Source organism: Heteronotia binoei, unplaced genomic scaffold (genome assembly GCF_032191835.1).
Source record: "Heteronotia binoei isolate CCM8104 ecotype False Entrance Well unplaced genomic scaffold, APGP_CSIRO_Hbin_v1 ptg000447l, whole genome shotgun sequence".
In the NCBI taxonomy this organism is placed as follows: Eukaryota; Metazoa; Chordata; class Lepidosauria; order Squamata; family Gekkonidae; genus Heteronotia; species Heteronotia binoei.
In genome coordinates this window covers 100,530-125,213 of record NW_026800033.1, presented here as the reverse complement: position 1 = coordinate 125,213, position 24,684 = coordinate 100,530, and the positions used below count along the sequence as shown (strand labels likewise).

The 24,684-nt window shown below is 52.6% G+C and overlaps 1 protein-coding gene across 1 annotated transcript; it reads left to right on the top strand.

Moving 5' to 3' along the window:
- Positions 1-9,867: 9,867 nt before the first annotated feature.
- On the top strand, positions 9,868-20,665 carry LOC132590636 (H-2 class II histocompatibility antigen, E-S beta chain-like). The gene is made up of 5 exons (XM_060263604.1): positions 9,868-9,922; positions 13,702-14,004; positions 17,898-18,179; positions 18,975-19,108; positions 20,645-20,665. The coding sequence occupies exons 1-5, from the start codon at positions 9,868-9,870 to the stop codon at positions 20,663-20,665; spliced, it is 795 nt and encodes a 264-aa protein (XP_060119587.1).
- Positions 20,666-24,684: the final 4,019 nt, after the last annotated feature.

Genomic DNA, 24,684 nt, shown 5'->3' with positions numbered 1-24,684 from the left:
GTGGGCGGGGTTTGTGGGGCTCGGGTGAGGTCAGAAGATCCTGCCCCCCTCTCTGGGGATTGACTTTCGGCTTCTGATGGTTCTCCTCCCTCTTTCCTGGCAGGACTCCTCGGTTAACCCTTCCTGCCCCAGGATCCTGCTGGCTGAAGAAAACTTTCCTACAACCAAGGCCCTCTTTCCTTTCCGCGGAGGAAGCAAAATGCATGGAGAAAAGGACTTCTCCCACCCAGCACTGTTCCCCCAAGCTGGCTTGTTCTGTGTTTCTCTGCTACTATGTGTGGGCGGGGAATCCTCCTGCTAGGGGTGTGTGTGTGAGAGTCTGTCCCCTCCTTCCTCCCCAGACAGGGGTGCCAACTCCACCCTCGGACATTCCTGGGTCTTTGGGGGTGGATCCTGGGGTGAGTGGAGTTTGGGGAGGAGGGCAGAGCCACTTCAGCAGGACTGAATGACGTCAAGGTGCCCCTCTCAAGCAGCCATTTCCTGCAAGAAGGGGGGGTGGTTGCTGTACTGTGGATATCAGTGGTCATTCCAGGGGATCTCCAGGCACCACCTGGAGGTTGGCAACCCTCTGCAAACAGCTACAGAAATGGGGTGGCCTTCTTCCCACCAGCTGGAAGGCAGGGCTGTGGGGCTGCTTTGGGGCCTTCTCTTTGGGCAAAGGGCTCTTTGTCTTCAGCCTTCATGTGGGTTTCTCAACCATCTCAACTGAAGCAGGGTCTACATCTATGGCTCAGTTCCTCTTTTCTTTTCTTTGGGCCAGGCTGTAGCTCAGATTCCTGCCCTCCTCTCTGTGGAGTCGCTAAGGGCTCCAAATCCAACCAGGTCATTCCTAAAGAGGGGTTGAGAGCGGGTGTGCAAAATGGGTCAGTGCTTTGTCAATCTGTAGTTTCCAGATTTCCTCTTGCTCCTTAACCTGGGCTCACTTTTATTGGAAGAACCGTCTAATAAACATTAGAACAAACTCTTTCCTGGAGCTCCGTCTGTGACTCTCTGAGCCTCCTCAGAGTGGCCTTTGGCAGGGTGGCCCCTTCAGAAGGCTTTGCTCAGATGATGGAAGCTGTTGTGGGGGGGGGGTTTGGAGAGGTGATCCTGAAGTCATGGGGGGAGGAGTGGGGGGGGTCCAAGGACATTCCAGGCTTCTTAGCTGAGTAGCTCGAACTAAGCCCAGCAACTAGGTGTGAACCAAAGTTGTGTCTGCAGAATAAGAGGAATATCGCAACCAAAACGGGCTTGGGAAGGAGCAGCCCAGAAATGCCAGAACTGCAAAGGGGGAGGGGGGGAGTCGTGCCCAAGAGGGAGGGAGGGGTGCCTCATCCTGTGGGGGGGGGGAGGGCTGGGGTTCTCCCTCCCACCCCCTGGAGGCTCCCCCTTCCTGCTCAGGGGTTTAGCACCCCCAATGTTCCCTCTAAGTTGCAGAGTCTGGTGAGCAGAAATTCTCCTTTGTGCACTGCTGGGATTAAAGTTGTGAGCTGCTGTGTGAGTTCTTGTGCTCTGGGGCCCTCCTTCCTGAGCGAAGACAAAAAAGTGTGAACTGGAGGCTAAAAAATTGTGAGCTGGCTCGCGCTCACTCAGCTTCGGGGGAACAGGGAGAGTCACTGCTGGGGGGGGGGGGGATGCAGCCTCTGGGATGGGGTCAGCAGCAGCATCTCCCTTTCCTTGGGGGAGCAGGGAGAGGTGTGGAGGGGGCTGCTGGGCAGAAAGGAAGCATTTGCGGGGGTGGGGGGATTCTGCCTCATGGCCGGAGGGGAGGGTTTGGGAGGCAGCCGAGTCCCAGGGATTTTTGGGGGGGATCTCTCTGCATTTCCACCCCCAGCTGTCCGAGAGATTCCTCTGGCAGAATCCTGATCAAGACTCCGCATCAGGGGCAGGATGCAAATTGGGGGGGGGGCACTCCCCCGGCACTTCCACCTGCAGAGCCCCCCTGAGCAGCCCTGGACCCTCCCCGCAACCGCTGAGCTGTCTTGCCGGAGCCACAGCCCCCCCCCCACAGCCCCTCCCGGAAAGAAGGAACCTTCTCGTCTGGAAGCCCCCAGGGCACTCGGCCCCAAAGGGAGGAGGCCTGACCCCACATCTGCTTCTCTGGCTCCTGAGGCTGGCCTTGCCCCCCCCCCCAAGTCTCCTGGGGGAAGGGAGGGAAGAGAGACTATTGCGGGGGGGGGGAGGGGGTTGCTGTGGAGTCCCCCCCTCTTCTGCAACCTCTGGCTTTCGGGAGGGCCTGAAGCCTCCTGGTGGGGCCCAGGGCTGCCAACTTTGGGCGGGTAATTCCTGTAGTCTTTGGGGGTGGAGCCAGGCCTGGGGAGGGTGTGGTTTGGCAAAGGGCTTGGGGAGGGCACAATTCCCAGAGCCCCCCTTCCGGAGACCGAGATTCAGGGGGCAGCCGAGGGGGTCTGGCTGAAGCAGCAGGACAAAGGCTGGAGCCGGGGGGACCCGGAAGACCCCAGAGCTGGATCCCAGCCTGGCAGCACCTCGAGCAAGACTTCGTCGCTCTCAGAGGCGCCCCCGGACAGACAGGCGCCGTTTCCCCCGCGGGGACTGAGAGAGGAAACTGTGGGAGACCCCCAGGCCTCGCCTGGAGGCTGGCAACCCCAGGACCTCGCTGTGAAAAGCAGAGGGGGTGTTGGGGGGGGGCTGTTCTGAGGTTTCCCTCCCTCTGGCCTGACGGAGGCCTCTGGCTGGGGGACCTGCAGGCTGCCTTCGGGGCTTGGGGCTAAGGAAAAGGTCCATGCAGGGAGATCCAGATGGGCAGCCGTGCCGGTCTGAAGCAGAGGGAAGGACTCCAGGGGCCCCTCGAAGACCAGCCAGCAGGTACTCTGGATTCCGACTTCGTCCCGCTTGCATTCCTCGCCACTGCCCGTCCTCTGACGAGGTGCGCATGCACAGGAAAGCTTCCATCCTGAGTACAACTTTGTTGGTCTTAAAGGCGGAACTGGACTGGGTTGAGTGGGGATGCGACTCATGGGAGCTGTGTGGGCCAATGGCAGGCCCCGAGAGGGGTGGCGTCATCCGTTGCCAGGTAGAGCAGCTGTTGCCTGGGGCTGGGCGTTTCTCCTCCTCTTCTCAGACTCCCTCCCGACCTCCTGTCCGTCTGTCCATCCTGCAGGCGGGGGTGGGGGGGGAGAAGCCTCCTCGGGGGGGGGGGGACTGTGCACCCCGCCCTGTTTCCTGGCCGGGGCCTTGCAAAGCCTCTTGCCTTCGGGGCTCTGGATGCCTTCCAGGCTTTCCTTTCTCTAACGTCGCTCCCCGCCCGCAAGTGAGGCTGGCCAGCACAGAAGAGGAAAGGCTCACAGCTTAGGCTTGAGGGTCGATTCTTTCCATTTCTCTCCCGCCCTTCCCGCCAGAGAGGCTCCGGGAGGCTCACTGGTCACAAGAATAAAGCAACATCAATATATATAAAAAAGCTAAAAACAACTATCAGGGGCTAATTACAATACAGTTGGAGAAATAAACAAGTAAATAGGCGGCACTGGGATAGTATGAATAGACGTCCAGATCTCGTGTCTAGGGCAGGCGATGGTATAGCACAGGGGTGGCCAAGCTGTGGCTCAGGAAACACCTCTGGCGCTTTCACACATATTGTGTAGCTCTTAAAGCCCCCACCGCCTTATTGCTGACTTGGAGAAAGCAGCAGAGGATGTCTGGGTGCTCCAACTCGGAGATAATTTGTGAGGGGGGGGGGCAAGATTTCGACGGCCTAGGGACCTCCACAGGGTTTAATCTGGGGCTGTCCCTCCCTCCCTCCCTCTGGCATTCATGTCTTGTGGCTCTCAGACGCCTGACGTTTATTCTATGTGGCTTTTGCGTTAAGCAAGTTTGGCCACCCCTGGTATAGCAGGTATGAGGTTACAATTTCAGCGAGTTCCCGTAATAACAATCGAGGGCTAGACGGAATTGCGTGGTTCTGCAGAATTTGGGAAACTGGGCAAGGTCCCGCCAAGCTCTGACATCCTCTGGAAGCTGGTCCCACCAGAAGGGGGCAGCAGTAGAGAAGGCTCTGTCACCTCTCGTGTTAAGTCTTGCCTCCCTCAGCGAGAAGATGATAAGAGATGTTGAGATCCCGATTGAAGTCCCCTCTGGGGAGCACGTGGGGAGAGGCGGTCCCTGAGGTAGACAGTTCCCCGGCCATATAGGGCTTTAAAGGCAAAAACCTGCCCTGGCAGCACCTTGGAGCGGATCCGGGACGCGGCAGACATATTTGAACATATTTATTTATTTGAACATATGAAGCTGCCTTATACTGAATCGATACTGGGAAAGAAATGCCTTCTTTTTCACCCAGGTTTATTAGCAATAGAAGAATTAACAGGCAGTCTCCCATTCTGACATGTTCCTGATTGATGGTTTCCCGCGCTCATGCAGCCCAGATCAGAGGTTTTCTGAATGTGCTACTTTTACTGTTCTGCTATCGGTTTTTCACTTTGTACCCCTTGGCATTCCAAGCCCCTCCAGCTGTATGCGGCTCTGCTTACTGTCCCTCATTCCTCGCCTGAAGAAGCGGGCAGGCACACGAAAGCTGACCTTCTGAATAAAGCTAAGGTGGTCTTAAAGGTGCAGTCGACTCCTCTTTTGTTCTTCTACTGAATCAGACCCTCCGGGGTAAATTCTCTGAGAGGAGGAGGCCTGTGAAGAGGAAACTGAAAGGAGAGGTAAATACAGTCAAAACCCTTGGGGAAGCTTGGAGGCTATGGGGCAGATGGAGGGAGCGGGGGACTCTGGGAGGGGCAGAAGACTCGACCAATGGAAAAGAGGCCTTGCTGCTGAGCTGTCTGTTGCCGGGTAGAAGAGTCCCAGAACGCAGCCCGAGCGGCAGATAGGCGGAGGAGAGGCCTGAAGTCTCCTTCTGCACTGCGGAGTCAGTATCGCCCGCTCAGACCGGCAGCGGCTCCTGATGGCCTTGCCTTTCCCCCCAAGGGACCAGAAGGAGGGTGGTGGAAGGGGGGGCATCCAGGTTGCGAGGCCCAGACTGGCTCCCTCCCCCCTCCCAGAAAGAGGCCCCAGAGCCTCACCGACCAGACCAGCGGAGCTGCCCCACTGGATGAAAGCTGGCCTTGGAGGGGAACTCCACAGTGAGGCGGGGGGGGGGGGCGCGGGCACTGCGTGTGAACAAGATCCAGCGGTATGGGCGGACCGTCAGTCAAATAGGAGCAGCCGGTGTGATGCAACGACAACAAAGGCTAATGTCATCCTGGGGTGTATCAACGGAGGCAGAACATCCAGACCGAGAGATGGCCTCGTTCCCCTGTACGCTGCCTTGGTCAGGCCGCCCCCGGAGTCTTGTGGGCTGTTCCGGAGGCCTCCCTTCAAGAAGGGGGTGGGCAGAATGGAGCAGGTGCAGAGGGGAGCGAGAGGATGCCCAGGGGCCTGGAGACCAAGAAGCCCTAGGAGGGAAGGCTGAGGGGCCAGGGGATGTGCAGACTGGAGAAGGGGAGGCTGGGGTGGGTGGGGGGACACACAGGATGGCTGTCACTTCCAGGAAGAGGCCAGGGAGCCGTTCCTGTTGGCAGCAGAGGAAAGGACGCCTCATAAGGTGCTTAAATTAAGGGCAGTAATCTACCAGCTGGATATTAGGGGGGAAAACCAATTTATAGTAAGAGCGGTTCTCCTCTGAAATCAGCTACCTGGGGAAGAGGTGAGTTCCCCCTCCCTGGCAGTCTTTTATCGTTCAACACATTTTTATTGTTTTTGTTATTGAAAAAACTACATGAAGAAAACAATCCAAGTCAACAACATTGAAAAACAACAAAGCACACCGAGGGCTACAACACTACTACAAGACGAGATGCAAAAACGACAATTGAACAATTATTTATTACGTTCAACTTATTAAATATTAAATAAATAAATAAATAAATAAATAATAAAACAAACAAATAGCCACAAATAGATTAACAAATAAAAAAACAGACAAAATTGGAGGATGAGAACTTGGTCTATTTTAAGACTTACTTCATCCCTCAACACCCTTTGTTCTCACCCCTCTCTCGTGTTGCAAGAGGTCCTACATATTCAACCAGTCATCCATAGGTTGCCATACCTCTTTATATTGGCTTAAATTCCCTTCAGACAATTTTGTTGGAAGGAAATCCATTTCAGCTGTTTCCAACCATTTTTGTGCAAATTCTTCTTTTGGGGGGAGTTCCTGATACCTTCCAATACCTTGCATAGGCGATCCTCGCAGCCGGAGTAGTTGCGTGGACTAAGACTCTCGTTCGCCCTTTAGAAACGGGGGATTGCCCTCCGTGGCAGTCTTGAAGCAGCGGCTGGACCAACTCTTGTCAGGGAAGCTCTAGGCTGACCCTGCGTTGAGCATCGGGTAGACTAGATGGCCTCTAGGGCCCCTTCCCACACGGATTCTACAGCTGCAGCTCAGCTCTTGGCAGCCTCCAGGGTCGCTCCTGAGTCCCGCCCCAGCGAGGAGAGGGAAGGCCCGGAGCTTAAGGGTGTGTGTGTGGGGGGGAAGCCCCTCATTTCTTTGCAGCCCCCCAGGACAGAGGAAGCATCCCAGAGTAGCAGGAGGAGGAACCAGCCCCACGGAAGAAGAGCAGAGGGGGAAGGAAGGAGCAGCCCCCCCCTTTCCTTAAGTTAAGTTCCCTTCGAAACTCCCCTCCGCCCCCATCCATGTTAATGGGAGGCTGTTTGCTCAACTTTGCCTTTGCTCCGCGTGATGAAGGACCCCGAAGACCCCGCCCCTTCAAATGTCGCCCCCTTCACAGACATTATCCTCCAGTTTCATCTTTCCTCCTAAAGCTGCTGCGTTGATCATGATAAACGTTTGTTCTAGAGATCCAAACGGGCAGCCGTGTTTATCCGAAGTCGTAGAACAAAAGAGGAGTCGACTGCACCTTTAAGACCAACTTAGTTCTATTCAGCAGGTCAGCTTTCGTGTGCCTGCCCGCTTCTTCAGGCGAGGAATGAGGGACAGTAAGCAGAGCCACGTAGAGCTGGAGGGGCTTGGAATGCAAAGAGGTACAAAGTGAAAAACCGATAGCAGGACAGTAAAATTAACACATTCAGAAAACCTCTGATCTGGGTTGCCTGAGCGTGGGAAACCATCAAGCAGTAACGTGTCAGAATGCGAGACTGCCTGTTAAATGTTCTATTGCTATAAACCTGGGTCAAAAAGAAGGCATTTCTTTTATATAGAAAACCATCTAACACCTTGGATTTCACACACCCATCCTGTTACTTTGGAAGCCATTTCTCATTTGTTTGCGGAGCCTTCAGGGGGGCGTCCTCGACTGAGCTGAGCCTCCCCGAGAGCGAGGGGGACCCCCAAACAGGCACCCCCAGAATAGCCGCTCGCCTCTGCCGTCTTTGGATGCTTTCTGTAAAAACCTATCTTCCCAAACAGGACTAGCTGTGGCTGCTTCTGCCCGGAGACTGATGACGCTACCGCAGAAGGAATTCTCATTGGTGCTCCTTTGCAGCTGGGCTGCACCCCCACCCCCCGGACTCAGAGGCAAAAGGTCCCTCGTCCTTCCCCCGCAAGGGACAGACGAAGTTTGCAACTGAAGCTGCAAGTGGGGTTTCCGTGGGGCAGCCATGGGGCACGGCCTGATCCTGCTGGGGATGCTGTTGGTGGCGCTGGGGCCACCCCTGGGGGTCCTCGGATCAGAGCGGAGACTCCGCACGCCCCGTAAGCAGAACTCTTTTTTTTGGGGGGGGGGGAGAATGTGAGGGGCTTGGAGAGACTGCTGGGGCCCTCCCTGGTCCGTGGAGGGGGAGGGAAAAGGAGCCCCCCCTAAGTGGAGGAGGGGGGCTTGGAGAGATGAGCCCCTCCCCCTCACCATGGGAGGGAAGACCCTCTTTCTGGCCCAGGGGAGGGGGCTGCAGAGTCCTCCCTCTTGCCCTGGCGGGGACTGGACTCACTTCAGTCCCCCCCTCCACCTCTTTCTCCCCAGATGGCCTTTCCTTGCTCTCCTTCCTCTGAAACAGACCCTGAGTCCCACACAGGTGAATCCTGTCTGCTCAGAGGGGCTCTCCGGGGTCTCAGGTGGGGGTCTTTCTTGTCACCCCCCCTCCGGATCTTTTGAAGGGCCTTTTACCTGTCAAGCAGATGATGATGAATGAGTTGGGGTTTTTTTAATGCCCTGCTTGTTTCCCTTCCTCTCCGCACCAGAGGCACCTTCTGAGGGGGGGGGGGGGTGGCTGAGAGAGTCCTGAGAGAACTGGGACTGGCCCAAGGGCACCTACCAGGCTGCCTGTGGAGGAGGAGGAGGAGATCAAACCGGGTTCTCCAAATCAGAATCTGAAGCTCGCAACCTTGACGCCCCACGCTGGCTCTCTCCCACGGGCCACAGCCCATCCCCTGGAACTCCCTGCCACTGGAGCCCAGGGGGAAAGAAGCCAGAAGCCGCCAGCCCCGAACAGCTCCTGGCAGGCACTCCCCGGGCAGCCATGAGGGCTGATCGGGGGAAGGTTATGGACACCCCCCCCTCTGTTCCAGTCCCTCCTCTGCCCTGGAGGCTCCCTGGGTAACCTTGGGCACGTTGCTCTCTCTCTCGTCCTGGCCTACCTCTCAGGGGTGTCGTTGCGATAAAACAGGAGGAGGAGGAGGGAAGCCGCCTGGGGTGGAAAGTGGGATGTAGGTGTTTGTTTGTTGCCCCCTTCAGCAAAACTGAGAAAGATCCCCCCCCTTCGGCTCTTCAGGATTGCTTTAAATCATCATAATCAGAAGAGAGGATCCAAGCTCCCCCCCCCCCCCCAGTTGTCCAAAGCAGGGGGGGTTGGGAGGGGTTCATGACTGCAGGAGGGACTGCCTAGCAGAAAGAATGGGGGCAGGAGAGGGAAAGGGGGCTCTGAAATTAACCCCCTCAGCATACAGGCACAAAGACCCCTATTTCCCTCTCTGCCTTCTCTTGATCCTCTCAGTTAGAAATCACCTTCCCCTTGGAGAAGAGAGCCCCGTGGCGCAGAGTGGTAAAGCTGCAGTATTGCAGTCCTAAGCTCTGCTCACGAGTTCGATCCCTGGAGGTAGCTGGGTTTTCAGGTAGCCGGCTCGAGGTTGAGTCAGCCTTCCATCCTTCCGAGGTCGATAAAATGAGGACTCAGCTTGCTGGGGGGGAGTGGAATGTAGATGACTGGGTAAGGCAATGGCAAACCACCCCGTATAAAGTCTGCCGTGAAACCTTGTAAAAGCAACGTCACCCCAGAGTCGGAATCAACTGGTGCTTGCACAGGGGACCTTTCCTTTTCCTTTTTCCCCTTGGAGAACAGTTGCTGGTGCTTCTGCCCGGAGACAGATGACGCTGTCTCAGATTGAATTCTCATTGGTGCTCCTCTATGCCTCGACCCCGCCCACTTTCCTGGGACTTCAGAGGCAAAAGTCCTCCTGCCCCTCCCCTGAACAGGCAAAGTTCCCCCCCACTTTCCCCAAGGCTTGAATATCTGTCTTGAGGGGTGGAGGGCAGAACTGTGCCCAGCATTCCAGGCGGGGCTGCATCACAGAATTGGGCATTAGGACACCACCTGATTTGCTTTCACTCCCCCTCTGAATAAGGCCCCCAGCATAGCATTCTCCTTCTGTGTTGCCCTCTCACACTGCGGGCACCTCTCCAGGGAGTTGTTTGCCGCGACTCCAAGATCTTGCTGCTGGTCAGATCCCCACAATTCAGACCCCGTCAATGTATGTAACGTGGCATTGTGGAGTGCAAGTGTCAAGAGTACCTGAATGCTCAGGGAAAAGACGATTTCAGACAAGGCCTCTTAAGCACACCTGCACCTCCAGTCACTGACACTGAGAAGCACACAGTCCCCAATTGGTCCTATGTTGACTTGTAAAATTATTGCAGGAAAGAACAGCCCTGTCTGTGTTGGCCCCTTTCAGGGCCAGATGGGGGGGGGGCAGAGGGGGTGCTTGCCCCGGGCACGATGGAGGAGGGATGCCAAATTGGGTATGGAGTCCATTGTTTCTATGGGACAGTAAGTAAGAATGGCCCATAAGGGGGCGTCATTTGTTAATTCCCCCCCCCTCAAAAAACTTGGAGATCCAATCCTGGCCCCTTTTTATGCTCTCCTCCCAGACCCCACCCCTCTCTGGGCTAGTTTCCCCCGAAAACCTTGACAGCCACCCAGTCAGAGAGACAGAGGGAATCCTGGGAAATGTAGGCTTTCCGTAATAACTCCTAGGCAGGCTCCTCTGGCGCCTGTAGGCCTCATTAGGCCCAGGATCAAGACAGTTGGTATCCGTTCAAATGCAGGACATCATTTGCTGTGATCCAAGAGGAGCCAAGAGGAATATGCAGAACCAGGAGGATCCACTGCGAGATCCCACCCCTGCTCTGTGTCCAGGAGGTGATCTGCAAAAAAGGGACAGGTCTTGCATTTCCTGGTTCCCCAGCAGTGCAGAAACAGCACAAGAATTCCTGGCTCCTCCTGATGTTGACATGGACTTTTGTTAGAATTCACTGTGATAGTCCTTGAATGTCCCTGGAATCAGGCCTCGGTTTGGGTAGCAGCTCACAGGAGCAGAGCTCTGGAACCTCTAAATTTTATTGTGCTTTTTCGTTCTTCCCCACCAAATCCTTGCTTCTGGGCCCCAAAGCCCCTGGGAGAATTTTGCTGAGCTCTAAGATGTGACAAGTTTTCTAATATTTTCCCCCCCAAAAAATGGGGAAATAACCAAAACAGGAAGCAGAGAGATGGAAATCTTCCTCATGCCACTGTGGCCACATAGGTGGGGGGAAGTAATGTAAAAACATGATGGGAGTAAAGTGTTATTATGACAGTTCTATTTTAAGAAGCATTTTAAGGTAGATGCTGACTGAGCTGATGTGCAGCCAGGGAGGCAGTGGGGCCCTTGGATGACCAAGGGGTAAAAGGATTACTGAAGGAGGATAGGGAAATGGCTGAGAAGCTGAATGCATTTTTGCCTCCGTCTTCACTGTGGAAGATGAGAAGTGTTTGCCCGCTCCAGAACCACTAATTTTGGAAGGGGTGTTTAAAGACCTGAGTCAGAGTGATATGACAAGAGAGGAGGTCCTACAACTGATTGACGAATTAAAAACTAATAAGTCAACAGGTCCGGATGGCATACATCCAAGGCTTCTGAAAGAACTCGAAAGTGAACTTCTAAATCTCTTGACAAAAATATGTAATCTTTCATTGAAATCTGCCTCCGTTCCTGAGGACTGGAAGGTAGCAAATGTCACCCCCATCTTTAAAAAGGGTTCCAGAGGAGATCCGGGAAATTACAGTCCAGTCAGTCTGAGTTCAATACCGGGAAAGTTAGTAGAAACCATAATCAAAGACAGAATGAGTAGGCACATTGATGAACACAAGTTATTGAGGAAGACTCAGCATGGGTTCTGTAAGGGAAGATCTTGACTTACTAACCTGTTACAGTTCTTTGAGGGGCTGAACAAACATGTAGACAAAGGGGACCCAACCGATGTTGTTTACCTTGACTTCCAGAAAGCTTTTGATAAAGTTCCGCATCAAAGGCTCCTTAGTAAGCTTGAGAGTCATGGAGTAAAAGGACAGGTCCTCTTGTGGATCAAAAACTGGCTAATAGGAAGCAGAGAGTGAGTATAAATGGAGAGTCTTCGCAGTGGAGGACGGTAAGCAGTGGGGTGCCGCAGGGCTCGGTACTGGGTCCCATGCTCTTTAACTTGTTCATTAATGATTTGGAGTTGGGAGGAAGCAGTGAAGTGGCCAAGTTTGCGGATGACACTAAATTGTTCAGGGTGGTGAGAACCAGAGAGGATTGTGAGGCACTCCAAAGGGATCTGTTGAGGCTGGGTGAGTGGGCATCAACTTGGCAGATGAGGTTCAATGTGGCCAAGTGCAAAGTAATGCACATTGGGGCCAAAAAACCCAGCTACAAATACAAGTTGATGCATTGTGAACTGGCAGAGACTGACCAAGAGAGAGATCTTGGGATGGTTGTAGATAACTCACTGAAAATCAAGACAGTGTGCGGTTGCAATAAAAAAGGCCAACGCCATGCTGGGAATTATTAGGAAGGGAATTCAAAACTCTTCAGCCAGTATCATAATGCCCCTGTATAAATCGATGGTGTGGTCTCATTTAGAATACTGTGTACAATTTTGGTCAACACACCTCAAAAAGGATATTATAGCACTGGAAAGAGTCCAGAAAAGGACAACTAGAATGATTAAAGGTTTGGAACACTTTCCCTATGAAGAATGGTTAAAACGCTTGGGGCTCTTTAGCTTGGAGAAACATCGAGTGCGGGGTGACATCATAGAGGTTTACAAGAGTATGCATGAGATGGAGAAAGTAGAGAAAGAAGTACTTTTCTCTCTTTCTCACAATAGAAGAACTCCTGGGCATTCAATGAAATTGCTGAGCAGTCAAGTTAGAGTGGATAAAAGGAAGTCCTTCTTCACCCAAAGAGTGATTAACGTGGAATTCACTGCCACATGAGGTGGTGGCTGCTACAAGCATAGACAGCTTGAAGAGGGGATTAGAGGGGAGTAGAGGTCTATTAGTGGCTATTAGCAGCAGTATATTATTGGAACTGTCTGGGGCAGTGATGCTCTGTATTTTAGGTGCTTGGCGGGAGGGGCAGCAAAGTGGAAGGGCTTCTAGCTCCACTTGTGAACCTCCTGATGTCACTTGGGGTTTTTCTGGTTACTGTGTGCCACAGAGTGTTGGACTGGATGGGCCACTGGCCTGATCCAACAGGGCTTCTCTTATGTTCTTATGTGACACAGAGTGTTGGAATGGATGGGCCATTGGGCTGATCCAACATGGCTTCTCTTAGGTTCTTATGTGACTCAGAGTGCTGGACTGGAGGGGCCACTGGCCTGATCCAACATGGCTTCTCTTATGTTCTTATGTGACACAGAGTGTTGGAATGGATGGGCCATTGGGCTGATCCAACATGGCTTCTCTTAGGTTCTTATGTGACTCAGAGTGCTGGACTGGATGGGCCACTGGCCTGATCCAACAGGGCTTCTCTTATGTTCTTATGTGACACAGAGTGTTGGACTGGATGGGCCATTGGCCTGATCCAACAGGGCTTCTCTTATGTTCTTATGTGACACAGGGTGTTGGACTGGAGGGGCCACTGGCCTGATGCAACATGGGTTCTCTTAGGTTCTTATGTAATTTAGTACAGTTTCTGGTGATGTGAGTAGTGTGTGGCAGATGCAAAGGAGTTGTGCAAATGAGTGGTGGTAATGAGCTTTGGCACCTCTTTTTGTACTGAGTGACTCCTGCATGGAAGGAACGAGAAGAAGTGGAGAGGTGGTTCTTTTGGGGACCGCCGTGGCACCAAGGCTGCATTGGAGAATATTGTCTCGGAGTCTTTGGACTGAGGCCTGCAGGCCACCAAAAGGGACTGCAATCCCCCCTCCCATCCTGTCCAGGTCGAGGGACTGCCCCCCCCCAGCCCCCATGAGAGTGTCTGTTCTGTGGTCCCCGGGTGGTGCAAAGAGAGGCGGTGGCAAGCCTGGTGGGTGTGTGACAGTGCTCGGGGGGGGGGGGGGGTGCCTGGCTGTCGTTTGTGGGGCAGGCGGGGGGGGGCGGGGGGACCAGAAGGGAGCTGATGGGGAACTGCCCCCCGTTGCAAAACTCCCTCTGGTTCCGCGCTGCGGGGAAAGGGCTGCTTTTCTTTCCTTCCACTGGTGCCTCGCCTGCCCTGGGGGCTGCTGGAGAGACTTCGGGGGGGGGGAGGTCGTCTCCGGAGCTGCCGGCGGGGGGGGGCAGGAGGGGGTTGGGGGAGCCGCTGCTAACCAGGCCCTGCTCCCCCCCCTGTCTCCGCAGCCCCCCATTTCCTGGCGCAGGGGAAGTCCGAGTGCCGCTTCGCCAACGGGACCGCAGGGGAGGTGCGCTTCCTGCAGAGGTACATCTACGGGCGGCAGGAGATCGCGCGCTTCGACAGCCGCCGCGGCTGGTACGAGGCCGTCACCCCGCTGGGCGAGCCCTCCGCCCGCTACTGGAACAGCCTGAAGGAGGTGATGGACTCTCTGCGGGCCCAGGTGGACGCCTTCTGCCGCTACAACTACGCGGTCTACGAGGACTTCTTCACCACCAGGACAGGTGAGCTGGGGCGTGGCAGGAGATGGGCGCCTCCCTCCTGGAGTGCTCTGCTTCCTCCGCCCCCTTCAGCCAAATGAAGAAGCAGCCTGAGCTTTGCACTGCCTGTCTCTGGCAGGGGAAGGCAGGAGGCGAGCAAGGCGGGGCCAGCTTGGAAGGACTCTGAATACATCCCGGGTCTTCTGCCGGAGCTCCTGAGGGTCTTGCGGGGAGGAGAGCAGAAGGAGGCAGCAACATGGCGACAGAAGAAGCCCCCCAATCGCAGGAGGAGATTTTGACCTCCCTGCTTACTAAAAGGGAGCAGAAGCTGATGGGCAACATGTCAGCTCTCATTGGCCACTTTCAGAGCAGCTGACTGCATTAAAAACATCCATACAAACCGTACACAAAAAGCAGACTCAGCATATCACATAAGCATTAATTTACAGAATGGCTACCAGGCTCTTAAATCAGAAAATGAAGGCTTGCAGTCCAGAGTCTTAGCCTTGGAAGCCTCTTCACGTAAAACTCACCTTAAATTCCAGGGCTTCCATGAGTCTTTCGCCCCAATCTGGGAACTCTCTACATTTCTTTGTTTAAAACAATTTATTATAATGTAAAATATTGTAATACCATATTATCATTTGCTATTAGAAATTAATACACATACATTACATTTTCTCCCCCTCCCCCCTTTGTGTCACTCCCCTCAGTGCCAACCCCCTTTACAAACCATTCTCTGTTACTATTTTATTTAACTTGTTAAAACGTAATAAACTCTGTCTATTAAAGAATCTTTCTTCATGAAGAAAAAACATTAAAAAGAAAAAAACCCATATTTGCAATCCAGCTTCATAGTAGTCCTTTTTAGTCATTCACAAAGAAACAAAAAAGATATAATCCAATAATCTCATTTTTTTACTATAATCCCTATAAAGTTTCTTTAGATATAAACCATTGTGAAATATCGCCAAATGTCCTTCAATGTTCCATTGTTTTTCAATATACTTTTGAAACTTTCCCCACTCGCTTTTAAACTTCTCTAAATTTTGTTCTTTTAAGATTTTTGTACATTTGTCCATTTCGCTCCAATGCATAACTTTCATAGTCCATTCCCACATTTCTGGTAATTTTTCTTGTTTTCACCCTTGCGCATATAATGTCCATGCGGCTGAAAGCATATACCAAATTATCGTTCTATCTTGTTTTTGAAATGTCTCCATTTGTAATCCCAACAAAAAAATGTCTGGCGCCTTCTTAATATTATATCCCAAAACTTTCAAAATCTCTTGCTGAATCATTTGTCAAAATTGTTCTGCCTTTTTACAAGTCCACCACAAATGGTAGAAAGATCCTTCTTGTTTTTTACATTTCCAGCATCTATCCGACACCTGATTGTTCATTTTGGCCAATTTCTTAGGTGTCATGTACCACCTATATAACATTTTAAAGCAATTCTCTTTAATGTTATAACATGTAGATATTTTCATAGCGTTCTTCCATAACTGATCCCATGACTCCATCTGTATTTCTTTATACTTATACTTTATACTTATACTTTATCATTTGTGATATAACTACTTAATCTTCCGTAGACCATTTCAATAATAGTTTATCTGTCTTTGAATTCCACTTTTCATTTTCCCCAACAGCACTCTCTCCAGTTCTCTTTGTTCTTGTCTTATTCCACAGTTCTTAATGCCCTGTTCAAGCTAACTCTTTATTTGTTGCAATTCAACCCATTATTTTTATATTGTATTTCTTCTACCAATTTTAATTCTACCTTTCCTCCTTGTTTATATGATAGCCACTTCTCTTCTTTGATATCTGAATACAGTTTTATTACTTCTCTTGGCACAATCCAAAGCGGTTTCTCTCATCCCTATATCTTTTATATTTCAACCAAGTATTCCACAGATTACTTCTGATATAGTGATGTGAGAAGAAGCCATCCATCTTATTTTTCCCATAGTACATGTAAGCATGCCATCCAAAAACACTTCCATGACCTTCTAATGCTAGTCACTTTCTGTTTAATAATGTCATCCATTCCTTAATCCACACCAGACATACTGCATCATGATACAGTTTTAACTTAGGCAGTTGAAATCCACCCCTTTCTTTCGCATCTGTCAGAATTTTCATTTCAATTCTTGTTTTTTTCCCGGCCCATACAAATTCTGAAAGTTTCCTTTGCCATTTATTAAATTGTTTATTGTCTTTTACTATTGGAATTGTTTGAAACAGGAACATAATTCTCGGTAAGACATTTATCTTAATTGCAGATATTCTTCCCAACACAGACAGATTCAATTTGTTTCATTTTATCTTATCTCCATGGATCTTACGCCAGAGTTTCTCATAATTATTTTTATATAAATCAATATTTTTCATTGTTATTTCCACCCCTAAGTATTTTACTTTGGAGGTAACTTCACACTCTGTTAACCTCTGTAGATCTTCCTGTTTACCCTTTGACATATTTTTCCACATAATTTTCAATTTTTCTTTGTTTATATAAAAACCTGCCAATTCTCCATATTCTTTTATTTTACGAAGCAACAGTGGTGTTACAGGAGTGGGATTTTCATTTATAAACATCACATCATCTGCAAATGCTCTCTACTTATAAGAACAACCTTTCACTTTCAGTCCCTCTATCTCTTTGTCTTCATGGGGTTGCATTAACAAAACAGAATTCTCTACATTTCTAACATGGTGGCTCACTCAGGAGTTGGAGAAATCTTGGAGAAACGTCGACTGCGGGGTGACATGATAGCGGTTTACAAGATTATGCATGGGATGGAGAAAGTAGAGAAAGAAGCACTTTCCTCCCTTTCTCACAATACAAGAACTCGTGGGCATTCAATGAAATTGCTGAGCAGTCAGGTTAAAACGGATAAAAGGAAGTCCTTCTTCATCCAAAGGGTGATTAACATGTGAAATTCACTGCCAGAGGAGGTGGTGGCGGCTACAAGCATAGCCAGCTTTAAGAGGGGATTGCATAAAAATATGGAGCAGAGATCCATCAGTGGCTATTACACACAGTGTGTGTATGTATATATGTGTGTGTACACACACACACACACACATATTGGCCACTGTGTGACACAGACTGTTGGACTGGATGGGCCATTGGCCTGATCCAACATGGCTTCTCTTCTGTTAAAATTGGAGGTGGGGGCGGCTCCTTTAATAACAGCTGCCTACACACTGGGCTCCGCCCACAATAATAAAAGATCTGGTCCAAGGGACATTCTGGCTGTGATGCCCGACTCTCCCACGAGAAAACCAATCCCTGACGCTGCCAGATCCCGGGTTCTTTGTCATTTAAAGGCTCTGCTATAGCTGTCAATTGATTTTTGATTTTTCCTCTAATTGATTGGTGTGGGGGGGGAATAATAATTAAGAAGACCTCCTTCTTGGGAGCTTCCCAGAGGCAAGAGGTGACCTTCCAGAAGAAGCCAAAGGAGGATTTAGGGATCCCCTTGAGAGTTTTCCAAGTTATCTCCAGAGATCTCTTCAGCAGGAGCAGCAAGTCCAATGTCTCCCCTGTCGAAAAGCATTTCTGGAGAGTTCAGACTGATCCAGAAGGTGCTTCTGTGTGAGTCTTCAGGTGGATTCTTATCCCAGGCTGGGTGGGGGTCTGATCCTGCAAACCAACTCCTAGTGTTTTGGGAAGCAAGAAGGAACTGCAGGAAGCTGAGAGAGGTGCATTTCTGTGTCTCTTTGTGCAGGGACCAGAATATGAGTTAGTGGATCCTTGACTATTGTGGTGGTGGGAGAGGTCAAGGGATTGTGTCTTTAGAAATACATCAGCTGCAGACGTGAGAAAGTCCTCCTCTTCTCCATCTGTTGGTGTTCTTCTGGTTCTCCTCCGTCTCTGAAATTGTCCCCTCTTTCCCCCTCACTTCCAGTGGAGCCCCTGGTGAAGATCTCCCCCACCAAGGGAGACCCCCTGGCCCACCACACCCTCCTGATCTGCACCGCGGCAGGATATTATCCCCCCGGGATTGACATCAAGTGGCTGAAGAACGGGCAGGAGCAGACACAGGGGCTGGGATACGATGATGAGATCCAGAACGCAGACTGGACCTACCAGTACCAGGTGATGCTGGAGACGGTGCCTCAGCGGGGAGACGTCTACGCCTGCCAGGTGGAGCACAAAAGTGTGAAGGAACCCATCTCCGTGCAGTGGGGTAAGAGAATCAAGGGCTCCCCTCTTCTCCCCTCTCCCTTGAAGGGAGTTCCAAGGACTTGTGTCAAGCGACTCCCCCACTTCTCAAGGACTCCCCTCTTCCATGACGGAGCCAGAGCACCTCAAAAGAAAATAGCATTGAGAAAAGTGCAGAATAGGGCAAGCAAAATGATTAAGGGGATGAAACACCTTCCCCATGAGGAAAGGTTAAAGAGGTCAGGGCTCTTTAGCTTGCAGAAACGTTGACTGAAGAATGACATGATAAAGGTTGAGAATATTATTAAGGAGAAAGTAGAAAAAGATCCTTCCCCCCTTTCTCACAGTACAAGAACTAGTGGGGTCCCAATGAAATTAATGAGATTTGGAACACATCAAAGGAAGTACTTCTTCAACCAAAGAGTCGTTAACCCACGGAATTCAGTGTTGCAGGAAGTGGTGGGGGCTACAAGCACAGACAGCTTCAAGAGGGGACTGGATAAACATATGGAGCAGAGGTCCACCAGTGGCTATTAGGGGGAAGCACAGGGAACCCATTGCGGTGTCAGGGTGCCCACCAAGAACCCTCCTATTGGCTGCCGAATGTTTTCAGAAAGTGGGGTGGGGTTGAAACTTCAAGGGAATGTTGTTTCCGTGGCAGCTCCCCCCCTCCCAGGCTGGGTTGGATTCCTTCTCACTCTTTCCCCCTGTGTGTGTTTTTAAAAAGGGGCCTGATTCTCCCTGTGAAATCTGAGGGCTGAAAGGCCGAATCTGGCCCTGATCCGCCTTCTCACAAAGGTTCCTCCTTCTCTTCCCACAGAGCCACAGACGTCGGACTCTGCCAAGAGCAAGGTGTGGACGGGGGCCGTGGGGGCCGTCCTGGGGCTGGTCTTTGTGGCCGTGGGGCTTTATCTCTCCCTGAAGAACAGGAAAGGTGAGGGGCTGAAGGGGAGGGTGGGGGGTGGGCCACTATCTCCCCCTTCTGCTCTGGGATCTGCCCATCCTTGGCCTGAGTTGAGAGGGAGAAATGAGGGGACCCAAAGGAAAAGCTTTAGCAAATGAGCAGTTAAACTGTGGAACTCTCTCCCACTGGACATAGCGATGTCTTGTGAGCACAGATGGCTTTTGAACAGAGGGTGAGACCACCAGCCACAGTGGCTCAAAAGAACCTCCATCTCCAGAGGCAGCAGACTTCTGATGTCCAATGCTGGCAGTCAGGGTATCTCTCCCCAGTCTGGTGGTCCTCTGAAGCCCCTGGGTGGCCCCTGTGTGAGACAGGAGGCTGGACTAGAGGGACCCTCCCTGGTCTGATCCAGCAAGGCTCTTCTGATGTTCATAGGAAGGCCTCGGCCTCTCTGCCCTGTTCTTTCTTTCTTCTTTCTTTCTTTCTTTCTTTCTTTCTTTCTTTCTTTCTTTCTTTCTTCTCTTTCTTTCTTTCTTTCTTTCTTTCTTTCTTTCTTTCTTTCTTTCTTTCTCTTTCTTCCTTTCTCTCTTTCTTTCTTTCTCTTCTTTCTTTCTCTCTTTCTTTCTTTTTTTCTCTCTCTCTTTCTTTCTTTCTTTCTTTCTTTCTCTCTTTCTTTCTTTCTCTCTTTCTGTCTTTCTTTCTCTCTCTCTCTCTCTCTCTTTCTCTCTTTCTCCCTCTTTCTCTCTTTCCTCTCTCTCTCCCCCTCCCTCCCTCCCTCCCATCCCTCCCTTCCTTCCTTCCTTCCTTCCTTCCTTCCTTCCTTCCTTCCTTCCTTCCTTCCTTCCTTCCTTCCTTCCTTCCTTCCTTCCTTCCTTCCTTCCTTCCTTCCTTCCTTCCTTCCTTCCTTCCTTCCTTCCTTCCTTCTCTGACTTTTATCCTGCCCTCTCCGCAAGTAGACTCAGGGCGGCTAACAATCAGCTCAAACATCTAAAATTACAATTTTAAAATGGTAAAATACAATTTAAAAAACTTTTTATGGTGCTGTTGGCCCTCCAGAACAATTGGTTGGCCACTGCGTGAGGCAGGACCCTGACTCTGCAGGGCCTTCTCCCTGCTGGCTCCCACCCTGTGGAGTGGGCTCCCTGGCTGGAGATTTGTAGAAGGCACAGTCAGGCCTGCTTCTTTGCCAGCTCGGGAGGGGAGGCAAACAGCCGGCATCTGGAGGGCAGCAGATTTGAGTGACATGATCTGGATCTTGAATGCATCACGTTTTAATTCTTGCTGTGAGCCATTTTGGCCCCACAGGAAAGGTGGGGTATAAATATGACAAATAAATAAAGCAGATCTTTCTCTTGCAGCGACTCCCCTGCCGCCCCCCCCAGGTAAGAGTCTCTCTGCTCCTTTTCAGCCCCCCTTAACCCTCCTCCGAGGACGGTGGGCGGAGGACAAAAGCCAGAAAACCCCCTGCAGTAGGAAGAGTAGCAGACCAGCACCAGAGTACAGAAGGCAGCAAGACACACAAACACGCCCCCCCCTTGCTGGTTTTTGTGCCTGTGGAGTTCTTCACCCCCCCTTCCCCTTAACAGCTGTCCAAAGTAGCCCAGTAAAGAGGGAAAGAGCCGGACTATGTCAGTGGCCATGACAGGAGTGGAGAGTCCAGAACCCCTTCCTCCAAGTGGAATCTGCTCCGTGTCCGTGATTTGTGGGGACCCGGAAGGGTGTGACTGCTGTGATGGGGGGGGGCAAAATGTGGCTCTTTCACACATATTGTGTGGCTCCCAAAGCCCCCACCCCCCTATTGGCCAGTGTGGAGAAGAAAAGTTTCTCTTTCAATCACTTTCCCAAGCCAAGCCAGCCAGTGCCTTTGAGAACGCATTTAAAGTTAAAGTTGCTTTCTTTCCACCCAAACCTCTGCTGTGTCTTCTATGTGGCTTTTATGTTAAGCAGATTTGCCCCCCCCCCTCTGTGTTGTGGGCAGGGTTTGTGGGGCTCAGGTGAGGTCAGAAGATCCTGCCCCCTCTCTGGGGATTGACTTTTGGCTTCTGATGGTTCTCCTCCCTCTTTCCTGGCAGGACTCCTCGGTTAACCCTTCCTGCCCCAGGATCCTGCTGGCTGGAAAAAGGTTCCTACAACCGAGGCCCTCTTTCCTTTCCCCGGAGGAAGCAAAATGCATGGAGAAAAGGACTTCTCCCACCCAGCACTGTTCCCCCAAGCTGGCTTGTTCTGTGTTTCTCTGTTACTACGTGTGGGTGGGGAGTCCTCCTGCTAGGGGTGTGTGTGAGACTGCCCCCTCCTTCCTCCCCAACTCCACCCTCGGACATTCCTGGGTCTTTGGGGGTGGATCCTGGGGTGAGTGGAGTTTGGGGAAGAGGGCAGAGCCACTTCAGCAGGACTGAATGACATCAAGGTGACCCTCTAGAGCCGCCATTTCCTGCAGGGGGGGCTGGTTTATGTACTGTGGATATCAGTGGTCATCCCAGGGGATCTCCAGGCACCCCCTGGAGGTTGGCAACCCTCTGCAAACACCTGCAGCAATGGGGTGGCCTTCTTCCCACCAGCTGGAAGGCAGGGCTGGGGGGCTGCTGTGGGGCTTCTCTTTGGGCAAAGGGCTCTTTGTCTGCAGCCTTTATGCGGGTTTCTCGACCATCTCACCTGAAGCAGGGTCTGCATTTGTGGCTCAATTCCTCTTTCCTTTCTTTGGGCCAGGCTGCGGCTCAGATTCCTGCCCTCCTCTCTCTGGAGTCGCTAAGGGCTCCAAATCCAGCCTGGTCATTCCTAAAGAGGGGCTGAGAGCGGGTGTGCAAAGTGGATCAGTGCTTTGTCAATCTGCAGTTTCCAGATTTCCTCTTGCTCCTTATCCTGGGCTCACCTTTATTGGAAGAACCGTCTAATAAACATTAGAACAAACTCTTTCCTGGAGCTCCGTCTGTGACTCTCTGAGCCTCCTCAGAGTGGCCTTGTGCAGGGTGGCCCCTTCAGAAGGCTTCGCTCAGATGATGGAAGCTGTTGTGGAGGGGGGGAATCGGAGAGGTGATCCTGCAGTCATGGGGGGAGGAGTGGGGGCTTCAAGGACATTCCAGGCTTCTTAGCTAATAAACAGTAGCTCGAACTAAGCCCAGGAACTTGTTGTGAACCAAAGTTGTGTCTGCAGAATAAGAGGAATGTTGCAACCCAACTGGGTTTGGGAAGGAGCAGCCCAGAAATGCCAGAACTGCAAAGGGGGAGGGGGGGAGTCGTGCCCAAGAGGGAGGGAGGGGGGCCTCATCCTGCAGGGGGGGGGAGGGCTGGGGTTCTCCCTCCCACCCCCTGGAGGCTCCCCCTTCCTGCTCAGGGGTTTAGCATCACCAAAGTTCCCTCTAAGCTGCAGAGTCCGGTGAGCCAAAATTCTCCTTTCTGCACTGCTGGGATTAAAGTTGTGAGCCGCTGTGTGAGTTCTTGTGCTCTGGGGCCCTCCTTCCTCTGAGAAGACAAAATGGTGTGAGCTGAAGGCTCAAAATCTGTGAGCTGGCTCGCGCTCACTCAGGTTCGGGGGAACAGGGAGCGTCACTGCTGGGGTGGGGGGGAATGCAGCCTCTGGGATGGGGTCAGCAGCATCTTACTTTCCTTTCCCCTTCCTTGGGGGAGGTGGGGGCGGGCCGGAGGGGAGGGTTCGGGAGGCAGCCGATCCCCAGGGATTTTTTTGGAGGGGGGATCTCTCTGTATGCCCCCCCCCCCGCTGTCCAATTGATTCCTCTGGCAGAATCCTGATCAAGACTCCGCACCAGGGGCAGGATGCAAATTGGGGGGGGCACTCCCCCCTGCAGAGCCCCCCCCCCCTGAGCAGTCCTGGACCTCCCCCGCAACCCCTGAGCTGTCTTCCCGGAGCCACAGGGCCCCCCCACAGCCCCTCCCTGAAAGCAGGACCCTTCTCGTCTGGAAGCCCCCCGGGCACTCGGCCCGAAAGGGAGGAGGCCTGACCCCACATCTGCTTCTCTGGCCCCCGAGGCTGGCCTTGCCCCCCCCCAAGTCTCCTGGGAGAAGGGAGGGAAGAGTGGCTTTTGTGGGAGGGATGGGGGTTGCTGTGGAGTCCCCCCCTCTTCTGCAACCTCTGGCTTTCGGGAGGGCCCCCCTCCCCTCCCTGGCCTGAAGCGTCCTGGTGGGGCCCAGGGCTGCCAACTTTGGCCGGGGGGATTCCTGTAGTCTTTGGGGGTGGAGCCAGGCCTGGGGAGGGTGGGGCTTGGCAAAGGGCTTGGGGAGGGCACAATTCCCAGAGCCCCCCTTCCGGAGACCGAGATTCAGGGGGCCGCCGAGGGGGTCTGGCTGAAGCAGCAGGACAAAGGCTGGAGCCGGGGGGACCCTGAAGACCCCAGAGCTGGATCCCGGCCTGGCCGCACCTCGAACAAAACTTTGTCGCTCTCAGAGGCGCCACCGGACAGACAGGCGCCGTTTCCCCCGCGGGAACTGGCAGAGGTAACTGCCTCGGGGTCTCCACAGGGTTTAATCCGGCCCTCTCCCTCCCTCTGGCATTCATGTCTTGTGGCTTTCAGACGTCTGACGTTTATTCTATGTGGCTTTTGCATTGAGCAAGTTCGGCCACCCCTGGTATTGCAGGTAGAAGGTTATAATTTCAGCGAGTTCCCATAATAGTTCGCAACCGAAGGCCAGACGGAATGGCTGGTCCTGCAGGCTTTGGGAAACTGGGCAAGGTCCCGCCAAGCTCTGACATCCTCTGGAAGTTGGTCCCACCAGAAGGGGGCAGCAGTAGAGAAGGCTCTGTCACCTCTCTGTTAAGTCTTGCCTCCGTCAGCCAGAAGATGATAAGAGATGTTGAGATCCCGATTGAAGAACCCTCTGGGGAGCATGTGGGGAGAGGCGGTCCCTGAGGTAGACAGTTCCTTGTAGCGGATCCGGGACCGGCAAAGAGCCAGTGCAGCGCCCGCAGGCCAGGCTCTCTGTGCTCCCGCAGGGAGAGCCCCGGTAGCCGCCCGGCTGCCCCATTCTGCAGCTGCAGTCTCCCGATGCGGGACGGGGGCAGCCCCATGTAGAGGCCGCGACAGTAGTCCAGACCGGAGGGGACTGCAGCGCGGATCTCAGTTCCCAGGCGGGGGTGCTCGAGCGAGGGAACCAGCTACCTTCCCCGCCTAAGCCTGTGTGTGTGCGGACGGGGGACATTCAATTTTTTGCGGCCCCCCAAGACAGAGGAAGGATCGCAGAGGAGCAAGCAGCCCCCCGGGAGAGCAGCGGGGGGAGGGAGGAGCAGCCCCCCCCCCAATTTCTTAAGTTCCCCTTTGGGGCTTTCCCCCCCCCCCCTCGTGTTTGCTAAACTTCGCCTTGGCTCCGCCTGCTGTTCCCGAAGGGCCCTGAAGACCCCGCCCCTTCAGAGGTTGCCCCCTCCGCAGACGTCGCCCTCCAGTTTCATCTCTCCTCCTAATGTGGCTCGGTTCATCATGATAAACGTTTGTTCTGTAGAAAACCATCTAACACCTTCAATTTCACCCCCCCCCCCCTGTACTTTGGAAGCCCCTCCCCATTTGTGTGCGGAGCCTTCAGGGGCCCGTCCTCGACTGAGCGGAGCCTCCCCGAGAGCAAGGGGGACCCCCAAAATAGCCGCTCTCCTCTGCAGTCTTTGGAAGCTTTGGATAAAAAA

What these genes read in the sequence shown, in the direction of transcription:
- LOC132590636 (XM_060263604.1), top strand. Translation starts at nt 9,868, where the DNA reads ATGGAGGAGGGATGCCAAATTGGGTATGGAGTCCATTGTTTCTATGGG. An exon ending in TTGTTTCTATGGGACAGTAA is followed by an intron (nt 9,923 to 13,701) that starts GTAAGAATGGCC and finishes GCTGCTAACCAG; the next exon opens with GCCCTGCTCCCCCCCCTGTC. An exon ending in GTGAGGGGCTGAAGGGGAGG is followed by an intron (nt 19,109 to 20,644) that starts GTGGGGGGTGGG and finishes TCCCCTTAACAG; the next exon opens with CTGTCCAAAGTAGCCCAGTA.